The 20,323-nt window shown below is 41.8% G+C and overlaps 1 protein-coding gene across 2 annotated transcripts; it reads left to right on the forward strand.

The window, feature by feature from the left end:
* Positions 1 to 213: 213 nt before the first annotated feature.
* On the forward strand, positions 214 to 17,866 carry pou1f1 (POU class 1 homeobox 1). Of its 2 annotated transcripts, none has more exons than XM_006637929.3 (7): positions 214 to 503; positions 4,898 to 5,047; positions 5,662 to 5,760; positions 11,339 to 11,584; positions 13,568 to 13,732; positions 14,651 to 14,711; positions 15,065 to 17,866. In XM_006637929.3, exons 1-7 carry the CDS (start codon positions 359 to 361, stop codon positions 15,276 to 15,278), a joined length of 1,080 nt encoding a protein of 359 aa, XP_006637992.1. In that variant the 5' UTR covers positions 214 to 358; the 3' UTR covers positions 15,279 to 17,866. The 2 variants fall into 2 exon arrangements, with proteins under 2 accessions (XP_006637992.1, XP_069053766.1); XM_069197665.1 differs by having other exon boundaries at positions 214 to 253.
* The last annotated feature ends 2,457 nt before the right edge of the window (positions 17,867 to 20,323 follow it).

The raw sequence follows: 20,323 nt of genomic DNA on the forward strand, positions 1-20,323 counted from the left end.
CACAGATTTAGTAAGAGGTGAGCAGAAAAAAAAGAGTATCGGGTTTCCCTTTTCTCCCTAATTATCCTGCTTTGTACCAGAGGACACAGGTACCGGCTCTTCTATGGTAATACCCCTGAGAAGGAGAATTAAAATGAATGAGCAGGCTCCGGGGGCCAGTATAAATACCTGCACACGGCCTGAGCGCGCCAGACAGCCGTCTCATGAGTTTATGCAAGGCAGGGATCCTCAGAAGAAGGACATCCTCGCCCAGGTACGCGGCGCCATCTCTCACCCAGCCTTCGCGCGGCCCAGCGGGGCCCCTGAGTGACCGCGGGCCGGGGGCCACCAGCGCAGCACGCCCCGGCCGGTAGAGGGAATGACGTGCCAGGCCTTCGCCAGCGCCGACTCCTTCGCCGCCCTCGCCGCCGCCGACTCCTCCGCCCTGCCCCTCATCATGCACCACCCTGGCCCTGGCGAGTGCCTGCCCGTCTCCAACCACTCCGCCGGCGTGGTGCCCACAGGTACCCAGCCTTCGCCCCACACCTCTGCGGCCGCGTGACGCTCAGTCTGCCCAGCTGGCATGTGGCAAACTGACGGCCTCGGCTGCTCACACATGGAGCCTCATTCCATTCCACACCAACCGCCACGATCCCCGAGACAGAAGGTTCTGCTCTAAAAACAGTTTTGAGTTGCGCTGTTTCGGTTTAACGAGTTCTGCTGTGGCACTTCAAACACTCCTCCAGTACTTCTCCACATGAGAATAATGGGAGTCTTGCTGTTCCATTCTTCTCTAAGCTGGTGGAAAACACAGCCTCCTAATCAAGCAATGGTTATGCACCTGCTGTTGGCTTTGCAAAGACAATGGAGACACATGGTCTTTCCTGCAAAAGCTCAGACTAGTTTGAAAATCGCAGCAATTGCAGAAACATGTACTGTAGCACTGGTGAGTTAAAGCTGGACAGGAGTGGCTGGTGACAGGTTTACTGTGCATAGGCCATGTGATGCCAGAATTGATCCTAGAAAATAAGGCTGAGGCTCTCTTTCTGTGCTGTTTTCAGGCAAGGATTTTTTTTTTTTTTTATGAAGGGCAAGGTGGACATCTGCATGTTTGCTGGTACGCAGATCTTTCTGTGTGTGGGTGATGCTTCTGTGTGTGTGAATTTGCCATAGCAAGTCTTTCCGTATGTGCGTGCTTGTGTGAGCCTGTCTCCATTTTTCTGAAGGAATAGGAATAAAGTGCCTATTCATTGACCTCTGCAGGGAAGACACAAATAAAAATAACTTATATTGTGAGTAATGTTCTATTCAGTTAGCACTCAGTGCATCAGATTAAAATTGAAATGGAAAGGTTGCTGTTCCTGTATTGCACCTGTCCCATCCCTATTAGTTTTATTTTGTTGGATGAAAGGAAAGACTTTAAATAAGCTCTTTGCTCTTAGGGGTGACGATCTAATGACCTTGTCCTGGTCTTTCTGTTGAGTTAAATTGTGCATTTTGTAAAGAAAAGCTACCACACTGGAACATCTGGTAGACCAAAATGTCTTTGAGTTGTTTCTATGTTTGGTGCGGGTGCAGAGACATGGCATTATAGCAGAAAACAGGCTCTTCCAATTAATTAAATGAAGCTTTGCAGTGTGTTTTATTTTATTGTACTCTAACCTGGCTGTATCAGTAAGGTTTCACATACAACCAAGCATCAAGCTAGTTAGGAATTATTGGTGAGCAAAAACTTTAGTAAGCAGTGTGTGTTTTTTAAAAGGTATTAACAACAAGGTGAACTAAAAATTAACATGTTAAAGCACAAATAAGAAAGAGTTTTTAAAGATGATTCTAAATCACACTTTCTTCATGTGCTGAACACAGCAACATGCATACTGTTTTACTTGATTATGAATGAGAGTAAAGAAGGTAATATTAGTGTAAATGTGTTTATACTACACTATATTAGTACTTGGAATTTTACAAGTGGGAAAGCAAGTATTGCGTCTCAAGAATCATGATTTATGTGAATATGGGAGCCATAGTTTTGAAGGCATTTACAATGCAAGGCATCGCTCCTGAAATCCTGCATGGTAAGGACCCACTATTAAATTTGACGTTTCCTGGCAGATTAATTTGTAGTTGTCCTGTGTTCCAGAAATTGTATGCGTGGCGCATTTCTAAAAACGTTAGGAGGAAATAATGAATTGTGTAATTTTCAATGACTATATTGTGACACAAAAGCCATCAGCAATACCATCATGCTGTGCCGAACTTACTGTTTTAATAATCTAATAATATTTCAGAGCTTGTATCACATTAAGGGAAATTTAGATCATCAGGAAAAATCAGGTGTGTGCATGCAGTTGCCATTGCATGAGTGCTTCAGCGGTTTTGATTGTGTTGAAGTTATTACAGTACATATGGCATTGGATACATCCCTAATGCTGACGGGGGATAAGGGAGTGTAATTCAGATTTTTGGGGTGTCTAGAACTTTTGACAATAATACAACACCATTGAAGTCAGCAAGGATCTTTCAAAATAATATCATAAAATACTATGGATTGTGGGAAAATATGCAGGTGAAATCATGGCTGTTTTACAACACCATTACTGTCTAAAATTACTTTTAATCCTGCTTTATACATATTTAGACAAAGCAAGGAAATGTGAACATGTTTGCCCTTTTAAATGCAATGGATTTGTTATACTGTTGCTGCCATCCTGAACGGATGAAATGGGTTTAATGTCATTAGATGAAAGATTTGTCAGAATCAATACAGTATGTTCAAGAAAGTAACCCAGGTTCTAGCTGGTTGCAACACATTTTTGGGCTTGAATTTTTCTGTTGGTCAAGCTTTTAAAAAGGCACTGCTGGGTCCCCCATACCAAAATCATTTTAATCTACTTGTCTTTGCAACGGCATTGTGTTTTGCCTTGGTGATTGTCCATAAGCACTGATAACATGTCTGCAATTTACAAAATGATGCATTTGAATCTATTTCTCAATGTGTGGCTGTCTCATATAAAAAAAATTACAGTGGAAATAACTCCAAAAGAGCTTTTGAAATAGATAATTGGTTTTGTCTTTAGTAAAAAGGGCAACATTTTAAGGATTGCAAAAAAGTATAATTAACGTATGCACAAATTAGCTATGCACACTGTTTGCAGTGTAACTTCTATATTTGAAGACAATTTGAGCATTCAGAATAAACATGCAATCAATCATCAGTATAGAGTAGTTGCTATCAAGCTGTTGAAAGATACTGTATAATGGACAGTGTTGTAAATGGGAATTTGTTTTCTTTTTTTTTCTACTGTCTCCTGCCTGGTAAAAAAGGAAAATGTAGATATTGTAATTATCAGGTTGTTTAAAGTAATTAATTAACAACTATTACAGGAATCTGTATAAGGACCACTGCTCTTCCTAATTTATATCAATGATCCAGATTCTGGTATAATTAGTGAACAAGTCAAGTTCTCAGGTGATACCAACATCTGTAGAAGATGTAGAAATATGAAACTGGAGAAAAGATTTAAGACAATAGATGCATCATGTACAGTACAATGTTAAAAGCAAATAGTATTATAGGCTTAAAGCACAGAAATAAAATCAAGAGAAGTTATGTTATGAATAGAATTGCTCATTACAATAATAAGCCCTTATTTAGAACATTGTTTAGAATTGTGGTCACCAAAATAAAAAATAAAAAAGAATAAAAATAATTTTAAAAATTGCTCAAGTTGTGGGAGCATGGAACACGATTGTTTAAAGCTTCTTTAAAGAACTGGATGAGTGAGATCAGTGGATTAATTTGTTCCAAGAAGGCCAAAGGCTTCCTCGCATTTTGTCCCTTTGCTATGCTCTTATTTTCTTTAGAAATTGAAATGATAACCCTGAGCATACAGTGTTACCAAAAAAAAACGCACAGTTTGAGACAAGAACAAATAGCTTTGAGATATAAAATAATGAGCCTGACCTGTCCTGTGCGAACATATGCAATGAACTTCTCTCTCATTGTACTGTACCTCAGCCTCACTCCTCCCTGTGAAAACGCCACAGTATGTTTATAATGAGCAGAGGAGAAGCTGCTTCTACATCTTGCAGCAATGTTTGCGCAACAAAAGGAAACATAATGGGAAAACCAGGCTCTCACTGGGGAGAATAAATAATGGAAAATCCAAATTTCCAAAAGTCAGAACATTGTCCCCACCGTGACAATTTATTTGTGACTTACCTAACCATCTGCTGTTGTTTTTTGTAACATAAAGAGGCTTCAATATGTATTTTTTTCCTGGAAAAAAGTTTTTTATAATCATCTCTCGTGCTTTGACACAATACAATTCTACCCGTCAGAATAACGGTGGTATTCTGGATTTGTGAAATCAAGGGCATTTGCAAATTAAGCTTTGGATCTTGATCTTTTTTTTTTAATGCATAACTTTCCTGTTAAGGATTCATAACCTATTATTAAACTGTCTTAATGACAACTTAAGCTCATGTGGGTAGAGAACAGATATTTAATTGTTCAGATGAAAAGCAGCAGCAGCTCGGGATAAGAACACAAGAAGCCAAGTTATGATCTCTGTAAAAAGACTGTGGTTTATAGCCCCTCGATAACTCACCACACATGAAGTGTGGAAAAGAAGTTTTAATTAAGGTTTACTAGAGTGAATCATTTTCCCATTTTCCTGTCCCTACTCCCTATCAAGAAAAAGCGAATGGAAGCTGATGTACTGTACCATTATGAAACGCCATAACTGAGCAGCATTGCAGGAGAATGTTCCAGATGTGTGGACTGAGTTAATATGGAGGTGCCATTGCTTGACAAGCTGCTGTATACTGTAGATTACAAAGGCCGTGGCTTGCGCTGCCTCAGTTGTTTGCCCATTCGCAGGTGCTGTGACGGGGTGCTGTCTTCTCTTTCCTGCAGTGCCCTCTGGCCTGTCCCTTGTCCAGTCCTCCAAGCGTTCCCACATGCATCTGTCCTCCTCGGCGCTCGGCAATGCTTCTGCCGGGCTCCACTACTCTATGCCGGCCTGTCACTACGGCAACCAGCAGACCACTTACGGCATGATGGCAGGTGAGTCCAGCGTTCACGGAGAAACACTCAGCCAAACAGTCAGACACAAAAGGCAAATGACAACCACCTGGCTGCTTAATCAGAGCCCCAGAGATAACCAGCAGCCAGAGTCACCACAACTACAGTTATGTTCTTAGGATAGGGAGAACAGAGGGTTTTTTTATCACTTTTTATGTGTGGTACAGTATGTGTTTGTATAAAGCTGCCCAGGTGAATGAATTCCCCCTTTTCACCTCAAACTAGAAACAAAAGAGACTTTTTTCTCCATTTATACAGCTGGCATCTTTCTAGAATACCTTTAATATCCCTGCGATATAGAAGAAGGTATTTCTCATTAGATTCATGAAGGACTCCACTCTGGTATTTGAATCAATCCATTAAACATCTTGTCTCAAAAACCAGAAGATTCTTTTTTCTAGGATCATACAGGATTTTCTTTTTGGGGTGGGTGTGAGTAGAGGGGGCCCCAGGCTAGCACGGCATGGTTGTATTTTGCAAGAAATTATCTTTCACATCAAAACAAGTCTTGTTTTTTGACTCCCTGTGGCACTTAAAGCACTGCACTTTAGTCAGAGAGGGATGGGTCTTGTCTAACGCAGGTCTTTAATCCACAGCGCAGGAAATGCTATCAGCCAGCATCTCCCAGACCAGAATTTTGCAGACGTGCAGTGTCCCTCACCCCAATGTTGTGAATGGAGCCAATACTCTACAAGGTAATGCTCAATACAGACATACGGGGTCAATTGGAATGGACTTGCAGATTTAGTGTGGAGTAAGGTGCTATCTGAGGATCATCCCCAGCTAGCATGCTTATTTCAGTTCATTGCAATTGATCTACAGCATCTGTGTTTGTTTGTTTTTTCAAGTAAATAAAATTTACATCACATAGAAGCAAAGTGAAATAACAGCAAAATTGTTGTTCTTCAATACAAATTTTATTTAAAAAGTTGGATTAAGAGGTTTCATTTCAACATCTCTTTGACATGTAATGCGTTTTTGTGTTGTAATGACGTTTTATGAATTAATGAGCTTAAACAACATGGCTGGGCATCTTGTTCCATGCACCCACAACTCTTTGAATGAAGAAGTGCCTCCTGTTCTCAGTTTTAAGTGTACATGTGTCCTCTAGATTGGTTTTACCTGGTGATCCTGAAGAAAGTGAGATGTACAGGATAACTTTCCTCCTTCAGACAATAAACACAAACAAACTGAATGTAAGGATATATTGTTAAAAGTGTAGAATCTATCTCAAAGATATTATGTTAACATGTGTACAATGGTCTTTAGAATAATTTAGAATGAAGTATTTAGGATATCATACATGATTTTGGTCACCACATTACAAAAAGTACAGTATACTGTATATACATTTCTTCTCTGGAATCAGTCTAAAGAACAATGATTAGATGTATTGCTATTTCCTACTATGACAAGTTAATAGAACTGAGTATCTTTAGTCTTAAACAAAGAGACTACAAGGGATCCTGATACAAGTTTTCAAAATCCTCAAAAGTATTGACAAATTCTGTTCGTCCAGGCATGATGTTTGCGCCAAGATCTCATAAAATGATTTGTGTTCAGATTAAAAACTTGGGCACAATGGGGATATCTACAAATGTGTCAACAGCAGGAAATTGGGTTTTAAGTGCTCTCTTAGATATGCGAACTTTAAGACATGCAGACTTAGATACACTTAGATACCTCACACTTCCTCACTTACAGTAGATGCACATTAAGTAAAAACAGGAGAGCAATTTTGCCTAAACAGAGAGAAGGAAGTGGAATATATAGATCACATTTATGAAGGTGTGAGTCATTCATAGAAAAATACACTAGCTGCTATATATTTAAAAAATAATATGAACTTAAGTAATTTCAGTGAGTCATTTATTTACCTAATATCTCGATATGGAATTAAGAATGAACATGTTTCCAGTGTTTACTTAGGAAAGATCCCAGCTCCTTTTATTCGTTAAAATACAATTACTTCCTTTCTAATAAATCTATATTTAAATACATATTGGAAAACTAATCACAGACACATCACTAAGGTATGAAAAGCAGACTGTGGTGTTTTCTAATGTGCATGTCGTTACATGCAATCTTTTAGGAGAAATGACCTGATGGTGAGTCTTATCAATCAGCTGTAATGATGCACCTTTTAATCTTGTTTTGTGTCGTGCAGGATTATAGCACAGTCTAAAGTAAATGTAAAAAATGTGCCATCCATTAAATGTGAAGCTGTTTCAGCTCTGGTTGGTCAGTATGGAAAATACCTTGACCATCACTGTAAGAATGAGAAAAGACTATACAATGTAAATAAAGAATGCCTAGTTTACCATACCACAACTACTTTTAAAGCATTGTATCAACATTAGATTACATCACAACGTTATGACGTCAGTCTAGGTTCTTTAGATTGAAGGTGCTTCCATCTTTTAAATGCATCTATAGCCTCAGAGCAGCCCAGTCCGTGACTCATCAATTAACAAACTTCATCAGTTAGAAAGCTGTCCTATCCACTACCACAGGTACCAGCAGAAACAATCAGATGCCACTAGGATTTGGTCAATAATAGGATTCTGGAAGCTAGCCAGTGTCGCTCTGAGATGAGACGTCAGACGGGGAGTCACTGTTGATCAGCGTGTGCTGTGCTTCTAATTTCTCAGCTAATTACACGCAATTATAATCAAGTGTTAATAAGCAGAGCTCCACTTTCGTCTAATATGACTCATTGTAAAGACATTTTTAAATGAAGATCACCGTGGAAAGGCACTCTATAAAATCAGAAACATTGTTCCAAATTATTTGATTTATAAGCCTCAAAATGCATTTATTTACGTACATGCCATAAAAAGAAACAAATATTTAAGAACGATCACTTCCCTTCTGAAGCGACGGAGTCGGCCGAGTAAGGCTAATTCTGCCTTCAAGTTAATAGCAGAGCACTGCCATCTGGTGGTCCTGAAGGGGACCTGCATTGAAAACCCAACGGCGCTCTTCTGCCGAGCAGGAAGCTTCCCACCGTCCTTCCAGGTTCTGCTGTTGAGTGAATAATCAAAATGTAGTACGAGCTGTGCCAGCCATGTCTAAACCTATGGCTGCTAGACCAGGGGAGGGCAACTCTGGTCTTGGTCCCGGAGGGCCAGTACAGGCTCTCATTCTAACTCGGCTCTAACAGGCTCCACCTGCTTGTTATTGGTTAGTGGGGACCAGTTTAACAGCTTCTCAGGTGCTGGTGCTTTGAAGAGACCTAGGAAACCTATAGACTAACCTACCTGGATTGTCCATCCCTGGTCTAGGAGATGAACCATACAACCCTAGAAGTGAATAAATACCAATTCAAATTTATCTTAATATAGTTATATCTTTACTGCTGCTAAAGACAGCGATAGCCAGCACTATTGTTATTTATTAACAATTTTTTGCAAACCTATGTAGGCTCTACACAAGCCTCCCAGGCGAGCATGAACACTCCAACTCTGGCCCCATCACTCAAATCATTTACTACTTACCAACTTGTTTATCTGACATGTTTACCCAAAGAAACCTACAGTTTAGTATGTAAGTGAAACAATATATACAAAGTACCTACAGTAGTTCAAAGGTAAAAAATAGAATCTTACCTGAGATTTGAACCCACAATTTTCTAGCTAGAAGTCCAGAGCCCTAACCACTGCTCCACACATAGCAAACAGTCATACAACTTGTGTGTAACTTTTCATTGTGATAGGTAGCCCACACTATCACTTTTCTAATACAGGCAAACTAAGGGAGGAATATTCTAAAGATGTCTTAGAAGTGCAGTCTGCAGAGAGCCAACTGAGCATCCTGATCCTATTATAAAAGCAATTCATCCATTTTAGAACTGCTTCATGCAATTCAGCGTAACAGGTCACCTATCCCAGCAAGCAGGATACACCCTGAACAGATTGCCTGAGGGCAGACACAGACACACACACTCACAGCAGGACCAGCTAACCTACCAGTATGTCTCTGGACTATAGGAGGAAACTGCAGCATCAAGAGGAAACCCATGTGAACACAGGAAGAGCATACAACCTTAACACAGATAACAACCCCCTGCATTCAGGACTGAACACAGGGCCCCAGCAGTGCCACCCTATTTTAAAATCATTTCCTTGTTTTGCAAGCTTGGGGTCCAAAATAACAATTGCCACTTAAAATTGTCTTTACTTATAGGAAGGAGAGAGATTATCCACATTGCACCTTTGAAGAAGCTGTCAAGCATCCATGGCTTAATAATGCAACCAGAAACCTCGCAGCTTTATCACACAACTGTTATGTACAGTAGATGGGTGTTTTTAGGCCAGACAGGGACTCCTAAATGACAAGTTATTGACATCATGAAGGCCACTGGATAGATAAGATCACTTTATTGGCCATATACAATTTCTTGTTTTAGGAATGTGTCTTTTCACATACCCCAACTTGCTCTCAAAGAGACACACAGAGAGAGAAGCTTGGGGTCAGAGGGCAGGGTCAGCCATTTATACAGCACCCCCAGAGTAGTTGGGGTTAAGGGGCTTGCTCAGGGGCCCAACAGAGTAGGATTCCTCTGCCAGCCACAGAACGTGAACCAGCAACCTTCCAGCCACAGGCGCAGATCCTTTGCCAAAGAACCACCACACCACCCCCATGACACTCCGATGACACTGGGAATGGCACAGTAGTATAGTAGTTAGCATTGCTGCTTGAAAGCACTGGGGCCCTGGGTTCAATTTCAGACCTGGGGTGCTATTGGTGTGGAGTTTGTATGTTTTCCCAATGTTCACCTGGATGTCCTCCAGGTGCCCCAGTTTCCTCACACAGTCCCAGGACATGCTGGTGCTGTAGGTTAACTGCCTTCTAAGAATATTGGCCCTAGGTGTGAGTGTGTCTGTCTGCCCTGTGATGGACTGCTGCCCTGTCCAGGGTGTACCCTGCCTTGCACCAGTTGCTTGCCAGGATAGGTTCCCCTGCGACCCTGAATTGGAAGAAGCAGTTAGAAAATGAATGGATGAATGACACTGAACAGAAACGTAACTTCCTGAAGATCCTGTATTGCTGAGGTTTTATGTCACGTGTCTACGACATAATAATCAGGGAGCAATTCCTTTGAGGCAACAGGTCACTACAACATTCAAAAGACATCCTTACCAAATTCCAGGAGTGTGCATCCAAAGTGCTCTTGCAACGAGTTCCTTTTGTGTTGGTTTTAGCCACAAGGTGGAGATGTTTACCACTTTTACTCAAAAGAAATCTTAGGTTTGTAAACAGAAGAACAAAAGCACTGGATTTAAAGGATTTGGTTGAAAATGGATGTCTCTAACATTTCCTTACATAGACTGTGATTGACAACAATATTAGGGAGTGTTTTAGGTGTTGTGATGTGATTAGCTTGTGGAATTCCTTTGGAATGGGAAATGCTCCCAATAATATTTTCTTATGAATTTTTTTATTACTTAAAACTTTAATAATCATAAAGATTATTCATAAAATTATTCATTAAATGATGAATCCGGTTAATTAAAAGTTTGTACTAAGCGGTTTTCTTTATAGGTTTATAGACGCAGGTTGCAGGCCTCTGTTCGACGCTGAGCGATCCAGTCAGAAACCAGATCCGAGAACATATGTACAGTTGAATAAAACATATTAGCTTATATAGAGTTTATAACAGAAGTTTGGTAGGAAGGTTATATCCTGAACTTGCACACTTCAGCTTTCCTATGTATAAATTTCGCACCCAGGACCTCTCTTTGCACATCTCTCTCGTCATCCAAATCAACTAATCAGACCATTAGATCCTACAATTGCTCCTTGGTCTGGTAATAACACATAACAGACTGAGCAAAAGAATAAATGCATCACTAAAACTCACAGTAAAAACACAGTCAAGGCCATTCTATCAATAAGAGCAAAACAAATCACTGAGTCAGATGTCTGGTTTCACACGGAAAACTTTGGGGTGATGCGTCACCACAGTTATTCGGGGACCCTCCTTTCTCTCTACCTGAAGACCCCCGAGGGTCTCGGAGGTCTTTGCTTTCTGTTTCGTAACAAGACGAGCACGACTGTAGTCTTCCTCAGTGTCCAATGAGCAAGGAACCCTCCGAGTCTCTGACTGGCATTTGGAACATGGCGCTGCCAGAACCACAGGGACCAGTGCCAGTGTTCAGGACAAATGCTGCTGCCATTTAATATTTTTCCGGTTTTCCTCGCTGCGCAGTACTGTAGGTGGTGCTATGAGCTTTGACCCCCCCCCGGGGGGATGTACGTCTGTGTCCGCAGGCGGACTGGGCCCCTGCCTGTACAAGTTTCCGGAGCACACGCTGAGCTCCGGCTCCTGTGCCCTGGGCCACCCCTTCCCCCCTCTGCCCCAGGCCCTGCTGTCCGAGGAGCCCAGTCTGGGGGACTTCAAGCAGGAGCTGAGGAAGAAGAGCCGCCCCCCGGAGGAGCCCGTGGACATGGACTCGCCCCAGATCAGGGAGCTGGAAAAGTTCGCCAACGACTTCAAGCTCAGGAGAATCAAGCTGGGTGAGTCCCGTTCCTTGCACAGACCCGCGGCCTTTCCTCCGGTGTAAAGACACGCAACCAAGGACAACAGGGGGAAGAGAAAGCATGGGTTGTCATGGTTTTTAGCTTCACAAATGTAATTCGACAAGGTCACATTCCAAAACAAGCCATTTCAGTTAAGGAAGTGACCAAAAGGATGATTATTGTTGTTTCTGCAACATGAATGCAAAAAACTTTCTTAATGTGGGTGGATTTTATCTCCTGTGTTGGGAGATTTCGCCTACATTTACGGAAATACTTCAGGGCGGTGCACTGGTAAGCATCGCTGGGTTGAATCCCTGGAATGGTGTTAGTTTGTTTGTTCTCCCTGTATTCGGTTTCCTCTGTGGCTCTGGCTTCCTCCCACAGGTGAAGGGTATACCTGGAAGGTTAACTGGCTTCTCTGGGAAGATTTGCTCTTGCAGTGTCGAAAGGTTTTTTACGGCAATTGCAATGGCTTTTATTGTCATTGCTTTCAATACGTTTTCTCATTTATTTTGGGATGCGAGAAATTTCATTCCAAGTCCAGTCTTCACAAAACGTTATGTTGAATTTTTTCAAATTGATCAATTTGTCCCAAATTTTTATCCAAACTAGTAGACAACTAGGACAAGGCCTACAAGCATTTTTCAGCTACCTGACAGGCCTAGAATTGAAAATGCTGACCTCTGAAGACCCCAAACAAATTTTCGTTTTTTTCATGTTGAGTGGACACATTAAGGAATAAAAGAAACTTGACTGTTCACACTCAAAGCCAAGAGGGTAAGATTCAACTTAAAACCTGAAACAGGCTCCTGCTATGTTCTGCTGCAGAGATATAACAAAATATTTAAGAGGAGGAAATTCCAGGCGGACATTGGCTTAAAAGGCCTAAGACAGTAAAAGGTTTTAACCTACCAGGTGTGTCTGTGTGTGCCCTGCAATGGACTGGAGTCCTGTTCAGGGTGTACATGTACCTCACCTTGCACCCACTGATATTCACAGGCTCCCCCACACCCCATAATTAGATGAAGTGGTTCAAAAGCAAATGGATGGATGGATCTTCTGTGCTGTTTTTATGGTGTCTTGAAAAAGAGGCCCTCAACCCTCAGTTTTATTCAATTAAATTATTTTGCCAAATCTGGCTACTTATTATACTATTTCTTTCTGCAGTAGAGTTTTATGGGGCTTTTGTTTCCAGTAAATCCTATGCCAAATGGTCATTCGCCGATTTCTCAGCACTTTTCTTGAAGAAATACAGCACCCTGGGTGATTTTATTTTTCCAGGAGAAGGAAACAAACATTGTGCTATTCCACAAACTCTTCATCCAAAAATAATGTGATATTTTCCAAATAGCACAAAGCTTTCTCATCCTTACTGCTTTCATTTTCCCACACAAAGAATACACTTACATTCCGGATTCACAAATAATGTGTGTGGACTGAACATCTCAGATTCAATGCATGGAGTTTACGAAGAAACTTGGGAAAGACAGCAGCCCAAGTGCAATTCTCCTCAGCTGTTCTAAATCAGAGTCTTTCCCAACATCGTTCTCTACATTTAAAAAGCTAGCTATCCTATACCTCAGCCTTTTCTCCCTCACACTCGTCTTTTTAATCCCTCCTCCAACTTATCTCCACCTTGGCAGCTCTCCGCTGGGCAACTCCTCTCCCTGAATGGGGTCCGAGCCTCCTCGTCTTATGGTCAGGGGGCTGCCCCTTTGCTGTGCGGGTTAAGTCAAATTTACTGAGACTAAAACTTCAAAAAAATCACACCAATCTGTCTTCCTTTGATGTCAGCTGAGCAGCAGACCACCAAGTTTCCCGAATCAAGGCCTTTGCCCTTTCTGTGCCTGCTTTTTCAAGTATCTAGTCTTTTTTTAAATAACTGAATTCTTCAGTGTGCTGCAAGCCCTCGAAAACATACAGTATGTTGTCTGAGATTCCATCTCCCTGATGTCCCTGTGTCCCACCTCTGCCCATCAGGCTACACCCAGACCAACGTGGGGGAGGCACTGGCCGCCGTGCACGGCTCGGAGTTCAGCCAGACCACCATCTGCCGCTTCGAGAATTTGCAGCTGAGCTTCAAGAACGCCTGCAAGCTCAAGTCCATCCTGGCCAAGTGGCTGGAGGAGGCGGAGCAGGCTGGCGGTGAGGAGTCCTGCAGGGAGGTGCCAGGGGGGACCCCGTGTGTGTGAGGCTGAGCCATGAGCAGGGTCCAAGTGGGTCATCTGGCTGGCGTCTGTCCAGTTGCGCTCCAGGCCTGCTTCTTCTGAAATACACAAAGCATATGGTGCAGATCTTCAGCTGTGCCTAAAATGGCGCCAAATTGAGAATTCTGTGATGATGGTGATAATAATGATGATAATGATCATGATTCTGACACCACAAAGCAGTGGGTGAGCCCCTGAACTCATAACTGGTGGGTTGTGGTTACGAGTTCCCATTTGCAGCTATTGCTGTCGTGCCTTGGGTGAGGAACAACAGCAAGAAGAAAAATAATAATTGCTTACGCTTACATACAGTAGCACCTTTCTGGACACTCCTCTCAAACTGCTTTACAGGTAATGGGGACTCCCCTCCTAGCGCATCAGAACGCTCACCACACATCAGCTATCAGTGGGGAGGAGGCAGAATAAAGAAGCCAGTTCATAGATGGGAATTATTAGGAGGCCAATGGGAAATTTGGCCAGGAGACTGGAGTAACACCCTTACTCTTTTCAAGAAACAGCCTGGGAGAGTCAGGACCTCAGTTTTGCGTCTCATCCAAAGGATGGCACCTTTTTATAGTACAGTGTCCCTCTCAATATACTGGGGCAGTAGGACCCACACAGACCACAGGGTAAGCACCCCCTGCTGGCCCCACTAACACCCCTTCCAGCAGCAAGCTTAGTTTTTCCCCTGCTTAGTTTCAGTGGGCTGTCAGTTGTAAGCTGCAGGGTGACATGGCTGCTGACTCAGAGCATTCAATTCTTCATTACAATATCAGCAGTGTGATATTTCATAGATTCACTGTAGTCTTCCCTGTGGCTCTGCGGGTGTAAAACATATCGTCATGTCTTTCCACAGCCCTGTTTAATGAGAAAATCGGCATGAACGAGAGGAAACGCAAGCGGAGAACCACCATCAGGTAAAGACACCCTGACTGCCTCGGACGTGGGCTTCGGAGGCTGTAAGTGCCCTCAGGTACAGCAGGGGTCACACCCTGTTCTGGGGGTCTGTAGTTGTCCCAAGGGCTGCATTACATAATGAGATAAAAAACATTTTCAACTGAAAGATATTTGTAAAACCTCCAGGACTCCAGAACAGAAGCTGTTCCACAATATTCCATCTGAAGATGGGAAAGAGTTTTACTAGACTACAGGGGTCAGTCTTTGTGTCGTCCATGAGCTTAGTCCCCAGTCAGTTACTGCTCTTTGTGCTGGTGCTGTATCTGAACAGAACTGTGTATTTCCCCTGTTGAAACGCTGGAAACTCGCTCAGCCTGGCTGCCAAGGAGGCCCTGGAGAGGAACTTCGGGGAGAAGAGCAAGCCGTCCTCCCAGGAGATCGTGCGCATGGCCGAGGGACTGCACCTGGAGAAGGAGGTGGTCAGGGTCTGGTTCTGCAACCGAAGACAGAGGGAGAAGCGTGTGAAGACCAGCCTGCATCACAGTGCCTTTCCCTCTCTTACCAAGGAGACTGCAATCTGCAGATAGGGAGCCCAGGGTCTCTGCATTTCACAGCTCATTAGCAACAAATGCCACAGTGTCCTGTATTTTACGTTTTTGACAAAGAAGGGGGCAGGTGTGGCAACCTATTTAAAGCCTGAAAGTAACAATGACCACGGATAAGAAAAACAGCCTATGCTAAACCAGCTCTCTCACAGGGATACCATTACTACAGTAGCCATAGTGCTGCTCCAATATAAGAAAAACAAGCAAAAAAACTAACAGGACTGACCAGTTTGAAACAAGTTTGAAGTTTTACTTTATGTTTGAGGGAAAACAAAAGACCTTACAATTACAGTAATATCCTGATAATACAAGGGTTTGTGCTGATACTTTTTTTTTAAATACTCTGTGCTTAATTTATTTAACTTATTCAATTCTAATTTAATTATTACCATTCCTTAAAGAAAAGGGGCCTTAAGATGAGAAACATTTTCCAGAGTTTTAGAATTCCGTTACCGAGTACAAGTCTCTCAAGTAAATCAGAGCTATAATGTGCCACGTCACTGTGAATATAAGACATTTTTTTTTCAGCTCATTGCAAAAAATAATAGTCATCCTGTTTTCAATGAGCCTCAACTGTAGGTGTGTTCTAGTTGATAATATTGTTTTTCCATACTGCTAATTAATATGTAATATATGCCATGTTATTATATCAACTGTTGACCCAAGAGTTGGCTGCTCTGAGGTCAAGACTTTCTCCAGACTTCTTAGGACCAATAAAAGGCCATGATATTGTGTTAATAACCCAGTGCATCTATCTGTGATCAGAAAGCTGCTTGTTCCTGGAATTTGTCATGGCAACCCAGAGCCAACCCTGGTAACACAGGGCACAAGGCAGGACTCCACTATGGAAAGAGTGCCAGGAAACGGCTATGAGGTTGTTTTAGCACACACACAATTTAGAGACACCAGTTAACCTAGTCAACATGTCTTTGGGAGGTGAAATGAAACTGTACTGTCAAGTTTAAACATGAGGGGACATGCAATTCCACACACAAGGCAGAGCAGTCAGAAAATTACCCAGGTAAGGCAACAGTGTTAAAGACTACTCCACTGTGCCACTTCAAACTCTACACGCAGAATGCTAAATATTCTGTTTACAAATGTCTCTGTAAATAAATGAGTAACATTGTGTCATAAACAGGAAGGATTTGTATTTATCAAAGCTCTTGGATTAGAAAGAGCATTGCAGCTACCAAAGAAATAGGCTTGTCAACTTTACAGAAAACGTTTAACATCAGACGTTCCATTCCTTTTCCGTCACCAGTTTCCTAGTTATTGTTTTTGTTTTGCTGAATGTCAGCCACAGGATCTGCAAGCCCAAACGCTTCCAGTTGCCTGAATTCTGCACAGTTGTGAATGACAACAGACATATTTCAGCGATCCTGGAGCAGGCATGTGTATTCAGAACAGTGTCACCTCATGGGGTTATTTTCAATTTATTGTCCTGGGGTTGTGCTGAATTACTGTTGTCATGTCTATCACTGGATGGTTTTATTGGGCTGAGATGGGAATATTTACACACAGTGTAACAAGGAAGATGCTTGCTATTAATGTGACCATAAACAAACCTCCCTACCTGCATGTTTTTGTAAGATTGTGAAGCCATTACTTATATTTTTTGTCTGTGGTATTTTGCTTCCTTATATATTTCTTGATTTACATGATTTATACTGACATAAACCTGTAATTAGTGTGGATGTGAACATGTGGCATTTCCCTGAATACAATACATGTTGTTAAATTATATATATTGTATACGATACCTAATGCAATAAAACATACCTACCAAATAATAATCATCATAAAGTACTGGATTTCAGGAAGATATACTGTATATACTGAGGTACATTAAAAATGTCAACAAAAGCCATTGGTTCCAATATTCAATTTTTGCATTGTTAATGCTTTTCATTATTTATGTATATTTTTGTGAAATCTAAATATTTCATAAAAACCAATGCAGAGCACTAAAATCAATAGAATTAAAAATAATATTTTAATAAACATCAAAATAAGTCACAGAAAATGGGACAAAGTATAATTTAATTTATAGGTTTTATTTATATATATATATGATAAGACATTAAAACATTCCAAAGTTTCTGTCCTGTTTGGCAACAACTCAGCAGTGTGTTGGCACAATTTGCACCACAAACACCTCCACACTCATTGACTTCCACCAAGTCTCTCTGGGGAAACCACTCCACTATTCCTCCTTTCCCACCTCGGAGTTCTCAAAACACAAATCATTTTATGGATGAGTGAGGCGATTTCTTTTGGAATAACCATTCGTAATCATCAAACATATCAACGATCTCCCTTATTCAAGAGTGGCATGCTTGTATTTTGTACTCATGTTATGATCATTCAAATCATGTCATTTTGTTTGCCTCCAGAGTGTTATCCTCATCCCCATTTTGGGAAATGGAACTGGACTGAAATGCTAAACATTACGCACACAGTGCAGTTTTATGACATCACGTGGCTGCAGCACAGTATTTTGTTATTTAAGTCCAAATTGTTCAGGAAAAAAGAATGTATAATGCTCCAATAAAGCGAAGCGTTGTGCCAATATTTTCTGTTGACTTGTCTGTTTGGTTTACTTGTCAGTTTTTTATTACATTGTCAAAATTAACCTGTTTGCGATGGCTGCTCAACAGTGGCAGAGATGAAAGGAGATGGGTGGTGACCTCCTGTTGCCATTCTGGTCTGTGTAAAACTCCTCACCCTACATGAGAGTGAGAGGTGAGGTATGCAGCAACAGAGGCATTTCCCCTGTCCAAAACCCAAACCTCATTCCAGCCATTGTGTACCACGAGTCGAGACGGTTCGTGTACGTATACATGTTTGAGAAACGTGATCGCAATTGAAAAGAGAGCGCACGTTAAGCACTGGGCCTTTCAGAAAAATTACTGCAAGGCTACTTTTTAGGTTTCTTTCCCGGTAAAGGCAAGCGTATAAAGGAAAAATGAGTAGGCCCGTCTTTCCAGCCTCCTGGATAAACTGTAAAGCAGTTCCTTTAGTGCCAGAGGGAGATGAGCGCAATCACAACCCCTTCATCCCCTTTGCAACAGCCCCCCAGTGAGTCCTACGCTGCAGAGCACAGAAATAAGCTGCTTTCTGCATTTACAATAATTCCACACTGTTCATTACGCATACGGCAGTGACGCATACGGTATGCAGAGACCTCATAGACTACACTCCGAGGAATGAATCCTGTGCTTTTCCATTGCATACAGCCAGGATTTTGCTTACAGCACCTAACAGCAAAACCATGCCTTGCTTTGGGTCACTTACTGCAGGATTTTAAAAGGCGCGTTAACTACAATAATCCCGCCTGTCACAATGCGTGGAAAATTTTTTAAAGAGTTCTTTGAAAGCACAAGGGGTTGGTCCTGCACAGATCTGCTGGGACAGACTCTGTTGTGGGTATGTAAGTAGTCGCAGCGTAATGCAGAGATGGTCTGAGATTAGTTTTAATTTGTGATGAAAATGGGCATTTCCAGACACACAAAAGGTGCTGCCCCCACAGGGTCCCAAATTCCGGCAGTGTTACATAGGCTTTATATTCCGAAACCAGCCATGGTCACCCTATGTTATTAACATGAATGACTGTTCATGAGGAACCATTACCGATCATAATGGTATCATAAAATATTTCAACTTATGGGACAGTGGCTATCCCTGATGATGTTATCCCCACCTTTCGTCAATTCCTGAGATGTCATGTACAGCAGCAGCTGTCTGTTTAAAATGCACCCAGGCCAGAGTCAGATTTCTACACTGTCCACATTGAGCAGAGGCAGAGCCCTCTGTAAGCCTTTGCCCTTTGCCGATAGGCGAATCCCCTTCACGACGGGAGAAAGCAGTGTTTGCTTGGCCCATACTGTAACTGGAGAACAGGAGGCACATCTTTACCCAAAGGGTGGTGGGAGCGTGGAACAAGCGGCCCAAGTCATGTTGTTGAAGTCGATACCTTGGCTTCTTACAAGAAACAGCTGGATGAGATCCTCAAATCGATCAGCTACTTGCTACCAAATGGGTCGGATGGGCTTAATAGCCTCCTCTGTCATGCTCTTATGAACTTTGTTATACAATATGAAGATGGGGATTAAGCTTAATTTCATCTTCTGAAAAGCCCTGTCTATGAGATTCTCATGTTGTTTCTATTCAGCCATCCAGATGTTGGATGATTTAGCCCACAAGTTTCACAGACAATCATGTCAGCCTATAGCACTGCCTCAGTCAGCACTTCTGGTCTGAGCTGGATGATGGATGTTTGGGGACCCCCATGTGCCTGTGGGTTTATGACTGGAGGTAGTTGTATGTTTTCTTTCAAGTAACAGCTGGATGAGCTTTGGGTCTATGAACTACTTCCTCCTCTTGTTTGTAATCTTGTTACATTGGAACAACTAATAGTTTTATTCCATCAGGTGTGAAGGCGGCTCCACGGCTGAAACGTTGCGTTTTCTTTCTTCTCTTTTCAGCATGGAATAAACCTATTACTTGTTCCTTTGCAGCCTACGCATGCTGACGCAGCTACCCACCTGAACTATCTTGTTACATTGTTGATTTGGACCACCTTCAAGTACTCTATAACCACTAAATACTTCCAGCTCTTTTAGTCAAGGAGATATTGATCAACATACAGTATAAAATTCAGAAAGGACAGGATAAATTTAGCACAAGAGCAATCAGGTTATAAGAGATCTATATTATTCACAGATAGCCTTTTTCTCTACCAGTTACTTCACTATTGCTCTGAAAGACTGCTGTAGTGAGAACACTTGTTTTAATTGTCCGTGGTTATTTCTGTACGTTCTGCATAGCTAGTTAAAAATGTAAATAGCACAGTCAGCTTTTTCCACACAAAAAAAGAGAACTTACATATTCAGAATTAATTAAGATGTGAACATAATTAATTTTGGTTCGCTTTGATTTAAATGCCGCAGCAAATCTTTATGATTAATGTTGAATTTAAAAAAAAGACTGGTCAAAAAACGAGTCAACATTTTGTTGTAACAAGC

This window comes from Lepisosteus oculatus, chromosome 13 (assembly GCF_040954835.1).
Source record: "Lepisosteus oculatus isolate fLepOcu1 chromosome 13, fLepOcu1.hap2, whole genome shotgun sequence".
NCBI lineage: Eukaryota > Metazoa > Chordata > Actinopteri > Semionotiformes > Lepisosteidae > Lepisosteus > Lepisosteus oculatus.

Bases quoted from the DNA above. Each gene is read 5' to 3' on its own strand.
- pou1f1 (XM_006637929.3), top strand. From the start codon at position 359: ATGACGTGCCAGGCCTTCGCCAGCGCCGACTCCTTCGCCGCCCTCGCC. The intron at 11,585-13,567 runs GTGAGTCCCGTT...TCTGCCCATCAG, and splicing joins GCTCAGGAGAATCAAGCTGG to GCTACACCCAGACCAACGTG. The intron at 14,712-15,064 runs GTAAAGACACCC...AAACTCGCTCAG, and splicing joins AAGCGGAGAACCACCATCAG to CCTGGCTGCCAAGGAGGCCC.